Source organism: Glandiceps talaboti, chromosome 5 (assembly GCF_964340395.1).
Source record: "Glandiceps talaboti chromosome 5, keGlaTala1.1, whole genome shotgun sequence".
Classification (NCBI taxonomy): domain Eukaryota; kingdom Metazoa; phylum Hemichordata; class Enteropneusta; family Spengelidae; genus Glandiceps; species Glandiceps talaboti.
In genome coordinates, this window is record NC_135553.1 from 22410191 (window position 1) to 22429909 (window position 19719).

At 35.0% G+C, this 19719-nt stretch overlaps 2 protein-coding genes across 2 annotated transcripts; both read left to right on the forward strand.

Moving 5' to 3' along the window:
* The first annotated feature begins 6102 nt into the window (after positions 1–6102).
* Positions 6103–10693, forward strand: LOC144435671 (mpv17-like protein). The gene is made up of 4 exons (XM_078124276.1): positions 6103–6472; positions 7656–7756; positions 8464–8562; positions 10546–10693. Exons 1-4 carry the CDS (start codon positions 6163–6165, stop codon positions 10603–10605), a joined length of 570 nt encoding a protein of 189 aa, XP_077980402.1. The 5' UTR covers positions 6103–6162; the 3' UTR covers positions 10606–10693.
* A 1891-nt stretch (positions 10694–12584) lies between these two features.
* On the forward strand, positions 12585–16176 carry LOC144435506 (mpv17-like protein). The gene is made up of 3 exons (XM_078124096.1): positions 12585–12894; positions 14284–14384; positions 16048–16176. Exons 1-3 carry the CDS (start codon positions 12585–12587, stop codon positions 16174–16176), a joined length of 540 nt encoding a protein of 179 aa, XP_077980222.1.
* The last annotated feature ends 3543 nt before the right edge of the window (positions 16177–19719 follow it).

Below are 19719 nucleotides of genomic sequence, written 5' to 3' on the forward strand. Positions count from 1 at the left end.
TTCCAATAGTGTACAATTTCATATGATTTTTGTTCCAAAATGTTGAAATTTTGATGGGGTGTGGTCACATTCTTTACTGCCATTTTCAAGTTAGCATACACACAATGATTTTTGTTGTAAAATTATGAAGTGGCATTGGTAAATTATACATATGTGCAAAGATAAACAAACTCATTAAATTTTGTCAAAATTTCATGAAGTATTTCTGTCGAAACTGTCAAAATTTATATGGGGTGGGTGTGACAATTTCAATTCTAGAATTCAAATGGACATGGTGACCACATATTATTTTTGTCATCGATAAATAGCTGGAATATACAATGTAAATATACAGCATATAAGAAATCTATCATGGTCTTTTATCCTTTTTTGCAAATTTCTTACGTTTTTCTTAAAAAATAGTAAAGCAGCTGGAGATAAAATAACGAAATAATGAATATCAATTACAAAAAAAATATGTCTGGACCTACTATACATTAAATATATAAGTTCATTTGGTGTTCTGGGGATAATCTTTAACTGTCAAAAAAATCATGTTGTAGTTAACTTGTAAATCTACTAATTTTGACTCAATAATGTACATGTACATACAAGAAACGGTCATTATCCTGAAAACAAAGGTGGTGATATAGTATTTTCTCTGCTTTTTTTAAAATATTCAGATATCAATGTTTAAGTATGCAAAGTATAAGAAAAATCTTATAAAAGTCTTTTTTGAATTTGACACCTCCCCCCTTAACTGCTTACAACGTATACAGAACTCTGCTGCCCGTTTGGTCACTCACGCTCGGAAATACGAACACATAACGCCTGTCGTCCAAGATTTACACTGGCTCCCTGTTGTCCACCGAATTGAGTTTAAGGTTCTTATGCTCACATACAAATGTCTTCATGATCAAGCACCAACTTATATGTCGAAACTTCTCACTGTCGTCAGGCCAGAAAGATTAACACGTTCTGCTGTCGTGACAATACTTTTCGAACTGCGCTATGTCCAGGAGCATTATGGCAAACGCGCTTTTTCAGTCGCTGCTCCCAGGCTGTGGAACTCTCTGGATTCGTCTATTCGCAATGCACTTTCTCTGTCTTCTTTCAAAGTTAAAACACACCTCTTTCGAAAAGCATATTCCTCCAGCATGGCTCAATAAAGTATTTTATTCATGGTTGACACAATGTGTCAGTTTTATTAAAACCGTTTTTATAGTTGTTTTTTTTTTGTTCTCCAATCACTTAATGTATATTTTATCATGTGAAGCGCATTCAGATTTTTATGCAATTATGTAATGCACTATATAAGAAATAATATTAATATTATTTTTATTATACATACATACATACATACATACATACATACATACATACATACATACAGAGAGAGAGAGAGAGAGAGAGAGAGAGAGAGAGAGAGAGAGAGAGAGAGAGAGAGAGAGAGAGAGAGAGAGAGAGAGAGAGAGAGAGAGAGAGAGAGAGAGAGAGAGAGAGCATGTCCATTGCCATTGTGACTATAAATAACTCACCATTGTCATTCCATGCAAATATTCATTTAACGCTTACAATGCTATGCGTTCAACTTCAAGGTTATTGTTTGCCGATATGGACTTCATCGAGTGATTACTAGCGGTATTATGCTGAAAAATCACGGTCAACATGATAGGAAAGGGTGGAGGGTCTATGGTTAAAAATACGTATATCTGACCGCGCTGACCTCACAACACTGAATTAGCTGAGATCAGCTGATCGATAACAACAAAAAACGCTGGGGATGATGCAACGTCGTCTTTCCAATCGTCCACGTACCTTGATTTTGGTTCATTGCGCTTACGCGTATGCAAATAACCTACCTAATCGTAAGAGTCGAGTCCTTACAGAGTCTTCTAGCGTTTGCAGACAGGAATCCCCGGCTCTACTTGATTACACAGCTATGGCTAGGCTTCGATCGATCGACGCTCAAAGTACGTATAGCCCTGCGTACAGATACAGATGTATGCAAATATTATGCTAATATAGCTAGGGCGCAACTAGAAGTTGAACTATTGATGACTAGATAACAAGTCCGGACCAAACCAGTCTGAACTCGTGATCGGCTCGGCTTTGTTGTTTACATAAACGATAATAGTATGCAAGGGCCACATCTGACGACTCTAGGGTTTTAGGTTGACAAATGAAAATTATGTAAGTTTTCTTTTCGATTTATAAGTTACTGTTATTCACAATACTCTGCCGACTGCAATACATATTGAGACAAAACTTTTATTGACTGACTGACTGACTGACTGAGTGATTGAGTGATATTTTTTTTTCTCAAAGTGGTCACATGACATGGACAATGGCAACAATATATATTCAATGTTGTGACGTGTGATGTGTGTTAACGCACGCACGGGTCAGCCCATATAGTAAGGGAGCCTTCACGGGGGGGGGGGGGGGGCAGGGAATTAAGAGGTGGGCCACTTTTTACAAACCGGTCCTCGGGAGGGCAATATTTTAGAAAATAAAAAAGAAATTAGGAGAGGGTCACATTGTACTATGACTATTTTTTTTTTTTATCTAACTTTGCATTATTTTGTTATTTTTGCCTGATTCCACCTCCCAACACTCCACCATTGTAAAGTACCATAATAACACCATCAATTCGGCCAGATGTTAAAAATTACGATTTGTTAATGGTCGAATTATTTAATTAATGAAAATTAATTTGCAATTTGTCAGTCGAACTGCAAGACGTGAGTGAGTCCAATATTCCAATGAGTTTTCTTCTTCGCCAATCATTTTTTTTTTTTTTAACTTTCTCCATTTTTATTCAGGATTCGTAAAATTATGCTCCCCAATCGATGGTTTGGTGGTCGAAATAAAAAATGAAAATACATAATCAATTGATTTTGTTGTGTTTGAAAAGAATTAGAAAAATAATTACATTTCTAAGACTCTGTGGATGGTTTGGCAGTCAAATTGCCAGATTATTACTATAATATAGCATATCAGTGAAATGCAGTGATTTAACTGCTAGTTGTGGTGTGAGGAGAGGAGAGGGTCTACCTGTACCAGTAGTAAAGGGAGAATAGCGTGACAAGATATTGGGGATAATGGTGGAGTGGAGATGTTGACCTCGGTCCCGAGGTTGTCAGTTGTGTGCTCTTTGGGAGTTCTGGCCATCAGTTCAGCCAATGACATCCAAATTTAAAACAAGCACAGGCGTCAACAATTGAGATGCTAGTCATTGTGTCTTAGCATGAGATAGTCACAGTATCTCTTTTGGTATAGTTTTGTGACTATTCCCGCTCAGTCAGGGCTCAGTAAAGCAATGGTTACGGGTATTTTAACCTAAAATAAATCGACTAATCTGTCTTCTAAAATCATAAGAAATACCGTAGTTATTGACATAGAAGTTTACTCACTTTTGTTTTAGACCGTGGGGCAAACATTTTGTACCTACATCATCGCCATGCATATACCAAAGTCGCGAGCACAATTAATGTGTGTTCAGGCGCACACACGAGAAAAAATCATGCAAGGCCAACAATCAAACATGCTAGATATTTGGCTCACGGCCACAAATATTAAATGACAAAATTCTTATTATCTAAAAATAAACTTTCAGTGTATAGATTATATGTTGAGCTTTGGGCGAAAATTCGCCAACACACGTGACATGACAATACAGCAAAACATATACACCATTCAAGTCTGCAATGAATACTTACAAAGGATGTGACCATGGAGTTTGTATTTTAGCAACTGCGCTTGTGTACACGGTCCTTTTCGAAATCCGGGATTTTGAGATCTAAGGGAGCCTTCAGTATTTACAGGGGGGGGGGAGGCCGGAGGAAATCACACATGGTCTGTTAAGTAAAACATGACACCCCCCCATTCTCCATTTATAAAATGTGACCCTCCCCTTTGTCCCATTTTGTAAAACATGACCATCCCCATGACAATTTCATATACTGAACGTTAATCAATATTCCCATTATATGTATACATATAAATGAAAAGATTTTAACTTTGTATTAGAAAGCAATTTCTACATGTAGAGTGACAAACAGTAAAAGACTGGCTAGTTACCTTTCTCTTATAATCATACACAATCTAGTTAGTATCTAAAACGTGCTTTCCATGTTGTGCATACTCTGATCTGGTCACTTGTAAAAGGTCCCTGATATCAATATCGTAATCATCACGTTCACCTTCACTATTGCCATTATCAGTGTCACTCTAATCTGACTCACTGGTACTACTTGAGTCAGTACATGTATCACTGTCCGTGTTCTCTATGACATTCAAAACTAAATCATATCATCATCATCATCATCATCATCACCATCATCATCATCATCATCATCATCATCATCATCATCATCATCATCATCATCATCATCATCATCATCATCATCATCATCATCATATTTTAACAACAACATTCGCGTACAGTGTGAGTGATAAGTAAGGTGAGATGGGTACACTCAACAAAATGCATCGTTTTATTAAACAATTTCTTACAATATGTGTGTTTTTATGCTTATGTTTTTATGTTTTTATTTTGGCATGTAAAGTACTCGCTGAGTGCTCATCTCACGTTTACATATCAAAACACAAAAAACAAATTGACAATAATTGAATCTTCAATTTGGTCACAAAACTACGGATTGTAAAATGTGACCCTCCACCAAATATTGTAATGTAAAATATGACCCGGCCTCCCCTATATAAGAACAGGTTTGTAAAATGTGACCCTCCGCCCCCCCCCCCCCCCTTGTAAATACTGAAGGTTCCCTTACATAACTTCCCAATAAACAATAATTATAACTTTATGAGGGAGGGACTGTGTTATTGGTTAGAATTTTGTGATTGATTATACACAATGACATGATGTTATTGATTGTGTAAGTGGCTGTGGATGAATTTTAAATTACACCTTATGCAGCTCAGGACTTCTAGTGTAAAGACTTTGACTATACTGTGAGTGGACGTTTAATGGTAACGATATTGTATAGGAACTAGGCTAAACACACAATAAATTCAATTTAGTCTTGTCGACGATGCTCATCCCGGAACGATAAATCATAGTTACAGATGACCTGTAGGTGGCGGTATGATGTTCAAGGTGTTTATTTGACTCCACCACAGACCCTCTATTCCACCAACATAGACTCAGTGGTATAAGAGTACGCGTAACAAAACCCTGGGGAGTTAAACCGATAATAGATGTTACTGGATAGTTTGATCCCCGCCCCCGCCCTTCTCTGTTAATCTAGGAGATTGTCAAGAAAATTACAAAAGAATAACGCCATCATGACAAATAAGAACTTCTTCCGTTCCCTTGATGATGTTTCTGTTCTGCTCATGTGTAAGGCCCTCTGTGTTTTACTTATATAAATCTCATGGAAAACTTTGACGTGCTAAACATCATACAAATAACCACAGACAATTTCTTTTCAATAGTATCGCTTCAAAATGTAATGTTTGTCTTATTTTCGCTTTGGAAAGGTTATAAATACGTTGAATGTGGTGTAAATAACTTGAAACTTGATTCGCACTTATATTTTAAACTTCCACAGAGAGTTAACACACGTATATGTTTATTTGGTGACAGATAAACACACACACACACACACACACACACACACACACACACACTTATTCATTTATTTATATTGTACACAGTAGTCTACTGGCTGAATTGCGACAATATTACAATTGCAGAACATTTTAAAATGGAAATAAAGAATTGATACACTAAAAATATTTATAAAACTTACAATTGGCGACAACAACATCAAAAAGTGTACACCATTCGTGTTCATCGATTCATGGAAAAGGGTTGGTTAAAAACACACCAAATGTCTGGTTTGCTTATTATGCTCCATACCAGAATTCAAGGAAAGTTTACATCGTGATGCGAGAGTCGTCAGCAATATCGCCACCTAGCTACACCGGTACTTCTGGTGAAAAAAAAGTAACTATCAAAAACAAAAGACACATTATTCACACCGTTGGTGGTGTACGCGTATGCTCGTCAGGTCAGGTCAGGTCAGGTCACTTTACACCCGTAGCCGCACATGCAAGTATTCCGATACGTATACAGGTGTTATAGCTCACTTTTCGTCATGTTTATTGTATGAGGCTTCATGTAATGATTTTAGATTGTTCTGTCATTAGTATAACATGTCTAGAGTGGCCGTGATATTGCGATCGCTCAGGAGAAGTAGATTCCTACGAGACTCTGTGTTCATGGGTGGTATTTTCGCAGCTTCAGAACTAACCCAGGAAGCGATCATTGGAGTTGAGAAGTACGACGCTGTTAAAATATGTCGGTGCGGAGTGTTTGGACTCTGCTTTAGTGGACCATTCAATTATGGCTGGTTTAGATTACTAGACACAGTATTACCAGGCAATACGATGAAAATTGCTCTGAAGAAGCTAACTTGGGACACGTTGTTTGCTGTACCTATCGAGGTAGCCGGATTCTTTGTGGGTAGGTTTTGAGGACGGACCTGATGAACAAATCAAATGGTAAACACTTGATTTTACCCTGTACGTGCAATTTTTATACATTCATAATCGATTTAGTAATCAACTAATTAATTTCACGTTATTTTTTATTTTCAAGGTTTTTTAAAAGTTTTTTTTTAAAGTTTTTTTTACACTACTACAGAACAAGAAGAAAAATCATGCTTGAATTTTTTGAATAGAACAGTGGACTCACAGTACATAAGATTCCAAACTGTTACATAGTTAGTGAGCAGAATCACGTCCTTCAACCACTGTGCTTATAAGAGTTATGGTGTTAGGGTGACACTTTGTCAAAAATATTTATTACATGAACAACAACTGATTAAATCTTGACTTGGTATATGCTGTTTCAGATTGATTTTCTCAAGTAGGTAGCCATGATAAAATTGTTGTATAAATCCAAACTAAATACCAAATCCTCATCCATATGGCCACTTTAAATACAAGTTATACATATTAAATCAATAAATATGTCAGAATTTAGTCCCAACTGCAAGCAAGACTAAAAATTGGCATGATGTTATTTAGGGACGATCACACAATGTCACACAAGGTCAACAAACGAACATTGTTTATTTCGGTCAAAACCCCCTCCCCCTCCCCCAAAACAAACGTTCACAAGTGAGACATCAAACGTTTATGTATGATGTCAACTATGAGGAAAACTGTAGTGGCCACACAACAATGAATACGATCGATGTAATGTAAAAAACATGATTGTAAATACATTAACAAATACTACCAGAAAATTAGCACCATGTCTCACATTAGAGGGAAATTTTTATCAACTTATCAACATCTCAGTAGTAAATACAAAAGCTGTTATCATTGAAGGATGAAAGTTTTCTATTGAAATTTGGTTAGAAGTGCCAAAATGAAGTTCAACAATCGCATTGACGCCAGAACTCCCCCCCCCCCCCATGTTATGAAGTTTACTTATTGAGCATGTGCGATATTGTGCGATAGAGTCCCTTATAAAGAAAGATCTAACATTAGATCTGGACACTGTGATGACTTGAAAGCAATTGCAACATTGGCATTTGTCAAATATAACTGATTGATTAATACTGACCACACTTCTTTGCAAAGTAAAAGTATTTAATAGCGCTGATATATTAGATATTTATCTATATTTTCATCTCAAGGTATGGATTTATTGGAAAGAAAAGATGATATCTTCAGTGAAGCCAAAGAGAAAACATTGCCTACATGGTTGGCTGGATGTGCATTTTGGGTCCCAATACAGGTTAGGATGGAACAGGTTTTTTTTCTCCTAGAACAGTAATGTTTTCTAGAGCAGTAATGTTTGGAAATTAAATGAAATGTTGTTGATATATTCATTAGAGTTTATTTTCTCACAGAAAAAAACTTACAACATTTGTGCAAAATACTATAATATCTGAATTTGATTTTAAACAATTAAAAAAAAAATCTGCAATTTAGATAGAATAATATTAAGTATTGTAATTTATAAGAAAAAGTGGTTTAGATATGAAAGCTCAAATTAGAGTGGCCGGCTTTAAATATGTGTGTTGCAGGTTCGAGCCCCATCGCTGTTGTTTGTTTCTGAATGGCTAAAGTCATGAAAGTCCTTGGGCAAGATCTGAACCATGCTTGTGCCTCAGTCAACCCAGCTGTTTAATTGGGAACCTGGTAGAATAGAGGTTGCACTGTGAATGCTTTAATCCTATGCGCTTATAAAGGCTGCAATGGATTGGATACTCCCCAGGGAGTTAAGGAAGTATGAAGGGTCATTGTGCCACCATAGATCCATGCCAGGGGTAATAATTGTAAAGCGCTTTGAACACAGAGTGGGAAAGCACTATAGAAAACACCAACATTATTATTATTGATATTATTATAAACAATATCGCTATAAAGTAAGTTACTCTGTCTTAGATAATGGTTGCATGATTGTTACATTTTTCAATTTTTTTTATTTTTCAATTTCAGTTGATAAACTTTAGGTTTATACTACCACAACATCGAGTGGTCTACGTTGGTGTTGTGTTGTTTCTCTGGGCTAACTTCCTGTGTTACGTGAGAAGGAGAGTAAGTGTTGATTTATGTTACAAACATTGACATTTTGTCTTATTCTTCCCTACAGGAGACACAGGCAATGATCACCAAAACACTGTGCATATCATACACATTTTATTTTCCCCAAGAAGCATTTAGATAGATAAAAACAGATTTCACACTGACTGCTCATTACAAATAGAACAACACCATCCGACCCCAACTGATACACCCAGCTGACACACACACACACACACACACACACACACACACACACACACACACACACACACACACAACGTCCCTTTAACAAAGAATCTATTGAATGTCATCACATTGCAGACTTAGATTTTAACATATGCACATGTATTGATTCAAAGTTAGAAATAACCATAAAGATGTAAATTCATATAATTTTCATGAATAAATTACAAATTTAATGACCAAACAAACTAACTTAACAACTCCACTTTAGTTACATGTCAACAAACGTGTTCATCTCCTACTCATCTCTGAACATACTCTTACATGCAAAACTTGTGTAGTGTTGTTTATATTTTGTAATAAGTGGTCTGTGGGAAGCCTGTTTCTTATCTATTTAAATCATTCTTGGGGAACATAACAAATTTGTATGATATGCACAGTCCTTCATTGATCATTGCCTGTTTCTCCTGTAATAGAAGTATACCTACTGCATTCCAAATTTTCCCTTTTGCAGAAATGAACAGGATATCCTAGTAGTAATCCTCATATTAAGATGTTAATCCCAGTCTATCAGCCAAGAATTATCACCTATTTTGATCCCACCCCCTGGGATATATGAATACAGCTTCACGATTGGCTGATTATTTGGCAAAGAGATTTTGTCACAGCTTGCCTACATTTACAGGGATTTTCAGAAATGATGTTTGCGAAAGTAGACTTTTGTTCGTTAATTGTATTATCGAATTAACTCAATTAGTCTGTAAGATAAAATGTGTCATGCCACACCCATCAGTTATCACCCTCTCAGGGGTTGACTGATGCATGAGGGTGCCCTGTTATGATGTACCTTAAGAGAAGACCTTACAGACAATAACTTATAGAGAATATTTATAGAAGAAGCCATCATTACAGGTTTGGTCAGAGCTGTGATAGTAGCCCAAAATTAAATCTGTGTGGGAAATGTTATGTGACTATTTGCAATGTTTCTGTTAAGGGCAGTTATAAATAGGTGAAATCATGGATCTATTATCTCAATAATAGATCCATGGTGAAATCTACCTGAGCTCCAAAGGTATTTTACCAGGGTTCCCCACCAATGGTACAGTCAGGGTATGGAAATATATGCAAAATTTACCAAATTTTTCCCTGTGTTATTGAGGCTCCTAAACATTAGCAAAATATGACATGTGAACATACATAGAATTGCCTATTAAAAATGTTAACCTTTATGCAAATCAAAGTATCCACATTGCCTAAGTTTGGTAATGTATATTGTATATATATCTAATATATTCAAAAATCCTGTGTCAGTCATTTTAAAGTATGATGTATGTGAATGTTAATTTTACCCTTATCATTGCTTCCCTAGGTATAGACACATATTGTTATCTATTCCTTTCTTCTGAACTGTTCACTGTATACAGCTTGCCTCAATGTTTTTCTGTTGTAATTTTCTTTTGGGGGTAGGGTTTGGGGTGGCCTGGATATTTGTACATTGGTATCAATGTATATAGGAAATGAACTAATACAAGACATGAAGAGGCACCAAAATTGTTTTCAAATACTCAGTTGTACATATACAGTCTCTGAAACTGACAATTTTTTTTTTTTTTTTAGAATTAATTGATAATCACCATTCACCAAAGACAATGAAGTTACAGAGTGTCCCCCTTTTAAGCAAAACAAAACACATGTGCATGTACAACTTTACTTCAATTATTTAGCTTACAACATGTAGATTTTTGGCCAAAGTTATAAGCATTGGTATTTTTTTTAACTTTTATGTGACGATGATCTTTTCTATAATTTCAGCATGGTTCTCAGGTTGATTTGAGTGAATCTCAGGAGTTGACTGCGAATGGTAAAACATGACAAATCCTGAATACAAAAAAAGAAAATGTCTTTTTTATTTATGCAAATGATATTTATAATTGAATCTTGATGAAATAGATAATGGTATTTGAACAATTTTTTTTTTCCTTCACATTTTCGAGAAACCATGTATTCAGTTATATGTGTACTTGTAATGTCTTTCATGAATAAACTCGGATATTTCCTAAGACTATTCAGTACTATGACTTCCATTCATTTGATTGGCCATGAGTTGTCATGTGATTATGTTATAGTTTACAAGATACCAGTGTACTCCCCAGGTGCCTGAGAGTGCAAGAATGATGACTAATTAGCATAATAATACATCTATCAATTTGGTAATTTGCATAATTATTTGCATAATAATTAGCATGTAATATGCATGTCTTCAACATTGACCCCTACTCTGATATGTTTATGTTTAACACATTCACATACCAACATTAGGGTCAGCCATTTCTCTTCATGTGGAAGTACCGGTACTACGATATTAAAAAAAATTTGTCATTTAATGATTACTGAAATTCAAGGATCAGAGGACGGTAGAACACTGAATTACGGTAGAAACCTTTCATGCATAGCAGCCTTATATTTACAAAAGATGTATTTTTGTTGCTGTGTAACTCATTAATCCCCCCCCCCCAAAAAAAAAAATACAAATACAAATAGATAAAAAAAAAAAAATATATAAAAATTTAAATGAAATTTTTTTTTAAATGTCGTAAAGCCTAACAAAAGCAATTGTGTGGTTTCGATTACACTCAATTTTAGAATAGGGGGGTTAGGTAGATTTTATATTTATTTATTTTTTAAAATATTCCTTCTTCATGCATGAGTGTCTAGTTCAGGTAGTTATGTTTTCTGTTGTTTTCCATATGGTCTCTGTGTTATTGGTTTTTTCCCATCAGATGTACAACCATTATAGATTGGAAGAACAGTTTTATATTGTCTTTTTAAGTTGCTGTCAGTTTCTGCATCCATTATTTCTTGTGAGACTTCACAATTTTTGAATACGTAAAAAAAAAGTTTAGGGTCGGCAGTGAAAATCTAGCTAAGGTCAGGTAACTGGAACCAAACAATTTTTTTAGGCCCTAATGTCTGGTCCATGGACTTTGATTTGTTCCTAGGGAACTATTTCCATGGCCCTCAAGGATCGAATGAATTACAAAATCAACCTACAATAGGACATTTATATTGTTTAATGCTCCACGAAGCAGTCATCTCTCTAAAAGTGGTTAGTATTTGAAAAGAAAAGTTTATCGGAGTTTAGGTAAATATTGTCTCAGACCACTATCTCCCCACTTTCAGTCGGCTGAGACGTTATACAGAAGGACAGGGGGCAGATTTAATGGCATAGCATTAGTTTCAAAACACAGAAGTGTCTTAATAATTACCAAATGAATTCTCTGAGTGAGAGCAATTTATCTGGCCAATTTACTAATTAAGCGTCCAGGTTTCTTATGCAACTCTTGTAATAAAAAAAATGTATCAAAAGATTGATACTTTTTGAATGATTTGTTTCCCTCAAGGAAGCTGACACATAAATTTACAAACCATGAGATTAATAAAGAAAGCTGTTGGAAAATATCAATGTTGCTTTAAGAGTAAAACAATTCTATCCAGTAATTCATCACGTAAAGTTATAGAAGCCTCGCTTCGCCTCGACGCAAGCGGCGCTCAATCATTTTGAAAACGAAAGGAAGACTTTCCCTTTTCTAGTACGTCGGTGGCGTATGTCAGGTCTGGGCAGATGCATGGGTCTCGCACATGTGTTGTCTTCACCGGTTGACCGGTGATCGGGAATAGCACGCTAGCACTGCACTGTGGATACTTGGTTTCGTGGTTTATCACAAGTCCATATGCGTACTTATGTTTATGTCAATGAAGATAACGGATTTATGTCTGAGTCATTATACAGTGACACCCAAATGAATCTTGTGATCATTGTCGTGCTCTAAATATTCAATTGTAACGTTACAATGTCTCGAGTTGCATCAGTGTTGCGATCGCTTGCTGGAAACAGTTTCATCCGAAACTCATTTTTTGTGGGCGGAATTTTTGCAGCATCAGAATTTACTCAAGAAACAATAATCGGAGTAGAGAAGTATGACGTTGGCAAAATATGTCGATTTGGAGTGTTTGGACTCTGTTTCAATGGACCATTCAATTTCACTTGGTTTAGATTACTGGATGCTGCAATGCCTGGCAAGACGATGAAAATCGCTCTAAGAAAGTTAGCTTTAGACCAGTTTGTGGCTGCTCCTGTCGCTGTAGCAGGATTCTTCGTTGGTAAGTTTTTCCTTGCCAGTATCACCGACACTAGTCCTGAGCATGGAGGTGTAAGGGGAGACCATACCCCCATGTCCAGTAACTCGAGTCTCGATCGATTCTGATCCCCCTCCCCTCCCGTTTCCTTCCTTGTGTTCATAATAGGGACAGTGTCAGAATCGAGTCCTGTGCTCGGTCTATCAACAGGACTATACACACACGCCAGTTATAAAATAATAGTTGTGATAATAACAATTAACATGCGGTCAATTATGTGGTATTTTGGATTCTGCATTTAGTATTATTTAATGTTTGTGTTTAGTTGCAAATACCTGTTTATCACAAAACACTAATAGAAAGCACACTATTACACTAGTCTATTCAGACGTGAATTATTTTTTGTCATATTCTTGAAAAAAAAACACTTCTGAAGTATGTTTTTATTTATTGCTAATTGTGTGCACATACAATGCAATATAATGATCAGAATGTAAAAGCACATTCTATACAGAACACACACCAGATTCACTGAGTATCAAATTCGAACACATAGATATTATAATCCAATACTTCATCAAACAGACAATTATGCACACAACTGTGTTTTCCATTAAACACATACATCTATTATGCAAACACTAGAATACATTTATCGAGTTCTAAAAACTACCATGTCTATTTTATCAACAAAAATGGTATTTAAAGATAAATTACAAAAAACATCAAGATGACTGTTGACAGTCTAATAGCAGACATGTGTTTCAGTAAATTGCCAGCCATGCAATGGGTATACACTTGATTGGCATCCCTAGTTTATAACGGTGTCCATACACCAGTTCAGTTTTTTTTTTTAATACTTGTTTGATTTGAGGATGATGTGTGCACATTCTCTCGGGGGATATACGAATAGTACGACCGATTTTGTCGGTTGTAGACAGTCAACATGACAGCGGGGAATGATAAACATAATCTGAAAGTTCATATTTCTATTATATGTACTTAAAGTTGAATTAGCAAAATATCGTACTTGCATATGAAATTATGAGTTGAAATTTAATTTTAGAGTAGCTGTGCAAGTTTTATGATATCTGTCGGGAGATGTCATATTTGAATAAGTGAACACTGTCAGCTGACACTTGATTGGGTACCTCAGCCAAACTATCCCAAAGACCTGATGGTGTAAACCGGTCATGACCCCAGTGGAATCGACGGGTTGCTCAATCAAGTCCACTAAGTTTAATCGAAAATTATGGCAGTTGTGACCTGTTTCTTTTCATGGGTGTGTTTGTTCAAGCAAACCCATATTTCAGTCAGAGAAAATGTCCACATACTGCTGCTGCTATGGCGATGTAGTATTTCTAAAAATTGATATATTGTTCAATTTATTTATTTATTTATTTCTGATCCAAGGAATGGATATATTGGAAAGGAAAGATGATATTTTCAAAGAAGCTAAAGACAAGGGCCCAGCTACATGGCTTGCTGGTTGTGGATTTTGGGTTCCAGCACAGGTGAAGTTGAAGTTTTCATTTTTTAGGCTATAGAAATAATTAGAAACTGTTTATCCAGATAAATCCAGTGTTTTTGCTATGGTGGTAAGCAGGTTAAATCTACCTGAGTTCCCCTGTCATTTTACTGGAGTTCCCCAGCAAAATTAATATGGTATTAATGTGTAAGAAGAAACTTTGCCAGTTTTACCAACTTTTACTTAACAAAAACACTGAAATCCATGCACATACATTAGATTTTGAGAACCAAAGTTACAAAAGCACAAAAGTATATGATTCTTGAGTGCTTATTCTTTTCTGTGTAAAACATCTCTCATGAATATTCATTGTGAAACCATGAATATATTATTTCTACTGACTCTCATGAGGCGATGTCCCACAGCAAAGATACCCTATAAACTTCACAAGATCAACTTGATGCGTCTCTACAATCACAAGTAATTGCAGGTGATGTAAAATCATGAAATGACTCTCCAAAACCCCCAGTTTATGAAAATGATTTCATTTCCTGGAGTGCCCCTCCCCTTAAAGATGACTTAATGAAGGAAACAGTTCAGGCCAAAAATGTGCACTTATGTATCATTACCCCATTTCCCGCCCTAGAAGTATTGATATAATTTACTTAATATTAGTTTGTGCATATGTAATGTGCTTATTTTATATTGATCTCAATTGCATGAAAAAAGAAAATTTAATGAATGCATTGCCATCAATAAATAAATAAATATATGTAAATGTTCACATAACAATGTTCTCTCCAATAAAGCAGGGTAGCCTAGAGCACAATGTAATTTAAAACTCAGAGGTTGTGAACTGTGCATCCTCCAGTGTACATAATACATATTTTGGGAAGAATACAAACAAGAGTTTGGCACTAAAAATTCAAAAGTTTCATGGTTTTTCAAGAATTGTATGTAATCCCAAGGTATATCTTGGTTTGATATGTTCTCATAATTGTACCTATTTGAGTCTCTTTCTGTCCCATGTTAAGTAAATACTTTGCTGTAGAGGAACCCCAATCTCAGTTACCCAACTCTTGCCGTTGAGGGCTCCACACCCCAGCATAGTCTGGGGAAATAGAAAGTCTCCTATTGTATGGATAATGGAGCAACATGGCCGCTGTCAAGATCTGGGACAGTCACTGACTGGACAAAATAATTCAGAATTTCCTTTTCATCAACTCTGTATATATAAACAGAAATCATGGTATAAACATTTTGAAGATCATCTTTTCTTTATCAGGACATAAATCAAAATACTCCTAGAAATAGTTGCTACCATGTGATTTTACTACAGAAGTCATGTTATGGGTCAGCTCTCCGTACAGCCATCTTGTAACAATTGGCAACATTGTATTTTCTCCAGACTCTGCTGACGGGTGGAGCCCTGAACTGCAAAAGTCTGGGTAACCGAGACTATAGGAACCCATGACGTGAACATGTGACTTGGACACCCACTTCATTTTACTCAGCAATGGGGAACAGACAATAAAAGCACGACCAACAGGCTTTAAACGTCCGAAATCTAGAAAACAAAATGACAGTGGTTAGACAATGTTGAAATAACCAGGAGACCACTCGACAAAAAAAAAAGCATAATGACTTATATAGCCCAATTGCTATAAGTTACAAGTTACTGAATGTTTCATAATTTTGATTCCTTTCAGTTAATCAACTTCATGTTTGTACCACCTTACTTACGAGTTGTGTATGTTGGCACTGTCTCATTTCTATGGGCTAATTTCCTTTGTTATGTGCGCAGAAGAGTAAGTGTTTCATTTTATAAAAATAACTGAAACTGCAAGTTTGGTATTTTATCCTAATATTTCAGTTTAAAGGGACATGTTCAGTATTTTACTTCAATTTTTGTTTCAAAATAAAATGTAAATTATATGTTACCATTCACTGGCAATTGTTTAAACGCCAGTCGCCACTGGCAAAACTCCCACTGTATAAAATGCTGTGATATTGTGGTCTGATCGTATCTTGAACTCTGCAAAAACTTGTACTTTGAGATGAACACTCGGACCATGAAGTTATTCACACATACTTTGTTACTAAATGTATGTTTTGGTGATTTATTAGTTTTTTTGGACAATTTGACCTTGATCAGCTCATAGGCTATCAGCCTTTTTTTAGCTGTGATTTGATACGATTATGATATATGATATGATATAAGAATAAAGTGACTTTGTTTTATTCACATGCATGTAGTATGAGAATACAGTATCACAGCAGTTAATTCGATGGGAGTGACTACTAATCATTAAACAGGTGACAGTGAAGGGTAAAATATAAAGAAACCTTTTATTTGGAAATGAAAATGATGAAAAATACTTACAAGATGCAGACCATGTCCCTTTAAACATAATAACAAAGCTATAGTGTACTGCACATTGTAAGTAACATCTTTGTGAATAAAACTAGAATTCTAACATTCAAACGTTAATGTTCCGACTTAATCTGTACATTGATTCATAACAATGGTGGATATGGTTCCATCACACATGATGGTTAGTTCTTTTTTTCATAATAGCTATAACTTATTAATATACATGTATGTATGCTATACTTATACATGTTTGTATATCAGGAATAGTAAGCTTACAAATATATGAGCAGAGAATAAATGAAATGACCGAAGAGGACTAAACAAATTCATTGTGACTGGTCTATTTCAAGGACTTCCGAATAGAACATGCGATACATTTGAGTCTCTGACTAGATTTATTGATATGATTTGTTTTATCATAGCTGAGTTCAGTGCACATACATGTAGGAGTATATTAAAAACCATCATTTGGTGGTCCCTGAGTAATTTCTTGAGTGGTTAGAACCAGCTGGTTGGAATATTGTATTCTAACTTTGAACACATTGGAGCTAAGATAAATTAATGCACAGACATGATCAGTTTCGAATTCAAAACAATAGCTATATGTGATGTAGTCAGTACTGTAGTTGAACTTCAAGTTTGTCACCATAAAATTTTTACAATTCCTTGACTCAAGGCAGAGATTTGAATTTTCGTGAATACTAACTAGTTAAAACACATGTTAGAATCATTAATGAGATAACAAAATCTTGCTAGAAACTACATGCGCTGATGCAGAGAGTCCACTTATGGTAGCTAGAGTTATGTTATGATAGCGTTTAAGCAACATCATATATATCATATACATTATTTTTATTATTCTGACCCTTTTCATCTTTTTTTTGCTTCAAATTTTAGCACAGTGCAGAAGTTGATTTGAGTGAAATAGTGGAGAATGAAGTGGTGGAGAAGAGTGTAGAAGTCAAAACATGATAACAACTGTGAAGTCCCTTATCCAATCAGGACACTTCTTATAATTTATTAAAATGATATTAATATAAATCAGGATATCTTTTAGATACAAAATATGAAGATGATCCAGCACAGTTTGTTGTTGGTAGATTTTTTTTTTGCACAAATAACATTTTAAGAAATCTTGAATTTTAATTGTATGAGGCAGGGCAATTTTAATATCCCTCCGAGTGCATACATATATTTTTATTTTACCTGTATACAAGTGCCATTTCCTTTCTTCTGATTGGTTAAGAACCATCATGTGATTGTGCAATATACATACCACTGAATTCACATTCGCATAAATTTAAAGATGATTTTCCTAAAACTTTGAAAATGCCAAATGCCATGTACTGAACACTATTTTTGTATAAGTCCAAATAAAAAAAGTTGTTTTGTTCTGGTTACCTGACCCCACCTAGTTTTTCATGCTGACCCTAAACTTATTTTAACGTATTCGAGAAAAATAATAATAAAATCACGAAAATCGTGAAATCTCACATGAAATAGTGGATGCGGAAACTGACATCAACTTAAAAAGACAATATAAAACTATTCCAAATTCTAAAACCAATCTGTAATGGCTGTACATCTGATAGGAAGAAATAAACAACACAGACCATTTGGAAAACAATGGAAAACCTAAACTAGACACTCATACATGAAAAAAAATATAATAAAATAAAATAAAAATCTACCCACCTATTTTAAAATGTAATCGGAACCACACAAATTTTTTTATGCCTAAAGTTTATTATCTTCTTCTTTTTTTTAAATGCATTGCAATCACGAAAATATGTTGAAGAATTTGTTGTTTGTTGCCACCTGTATACTGGTGACTTTACTAGTATCTCATGTCCAATCACAGACCCTCAATTGAATCACTCCAGAGTCTATGGTCCAGTTTACTTTACGGAAAAACATACAACCCATAACACTAAAGTAAAGCGTTTTCTCTGTATATACTACAATCATTTATAGCATCATCCATATCAAGTGTAAAAGTATACTGTGTGTTCATTTGCTAATTGACCACATTAGAAAGGCCACATGCTAGGCTTGTAAATAAACCAATTGAAACAGCATACCTTTACACTTGATGTGAATGCTATAAACGAGTGTAGCACACAGAGAAAGTGCTTTACTTCAGTGTAATATCAGCAAACTAAAATAGATGCAAGCTAACACTATTATTTTTGTATGTGGTAGTGTGAAGTGTAGTACATGTAGTACATATGGTGATAACAGTGTCTTGGTAATGTGGATAAGTAATAACCCTGTAATCAAAAGTAGTGTAAACAATGAAAATGGTTGAATGTGCGGTCGCAAAACTTTCTATCAGAGATGCTACCCTACTGTGAGTGTAAGTACACTGGTGTCCATTGATGGCTAATGTCAATAATAATTTTAGCTTGTTTCTGTTGAAATTTGCTGATAGCTTGATTTCCATTGTTGTATTTTTTTTTGTGAACACAGGAAAGTTTGTCCAAAATATTATATAATATCAAAGCTCATACAGTCAGCTGTAGTTGAGTATCAACCATGTTTTCACAGAAATATCTGCCAAAAGTCATAAATGTGTAACTCCAAATGTTTTTTTTAATGAACGGATTCATTTTAGATGTAACGATTTGGCACTATTTCAGAGCAAATTTCAAAATTCTAATTTTCTGATGTATTTATTTCCAAACTGATAAGGTTGACTGCTTTTTAGGTTCTTTCTGAAATTTTCATGGTTCTTTAAAGTTTTATATCACATAAAAATTCTTATTGAGTTTCCATTTTCCAGCTTTTAACAGTCTCACAATAGTTAGATAAGTCTGTAAGACTAGGAAATGACATCATGGATAATAATATGCAAATTAATATAATTAATATGCATGTTTATCTGTATATCTGGTTTCATTAGGTCATCTGTGGACATAAAACTCAATGTGACCATTATACTTGTATTGACATTCTATATTCATATAGTTGTATTACGTTGCATAAAATGTTTCATATTACAAAAATA

Coding starts and splice junctions, on each gene's coding strand:
- LOC144435671 (XM_078124276.1), top strand. CDS start 6,163: ATGTCTAGAGTGGCCGTGATATTGCGATCGCTCAGGAGAAGTAGATTC. Junction 7,757..8,463: donor CATTTTGGGTCCCAATACAG/GTTAGGATGGAA, acceptor TTTCAATTTCAG/TTGATAAACTTTAGGTTTAT. Junction 8,563..10,545: donor TGTGTTACGTGAGAAGGAGA/GTAAGTGTTGAT, acceptor CTATAATTTCAG/CATGGTTCTCAGGTTGATTT.
- LOC144435506 (XM_078124096.1), top strand. CDS start 12,585: ATGTCTCGAGTTGCATCAGTGTTGCGATCGCTTGCTGGAAACAGTTTC. Junction 12,895..14,283: donor TGTAGCAGGATTCTTCGTTG/GTAAGTTTTTCC, acceptor TTCTGATCCAAG/GAATGGATATATTGGAAAGG. Junction 14,385..16,047: donor GATTTTGGGTTCCAGCACAG/GTGAAGTTGAAG, acceptor GATTCCTTTCAG/TTAATCAACTTCATGTTTGT.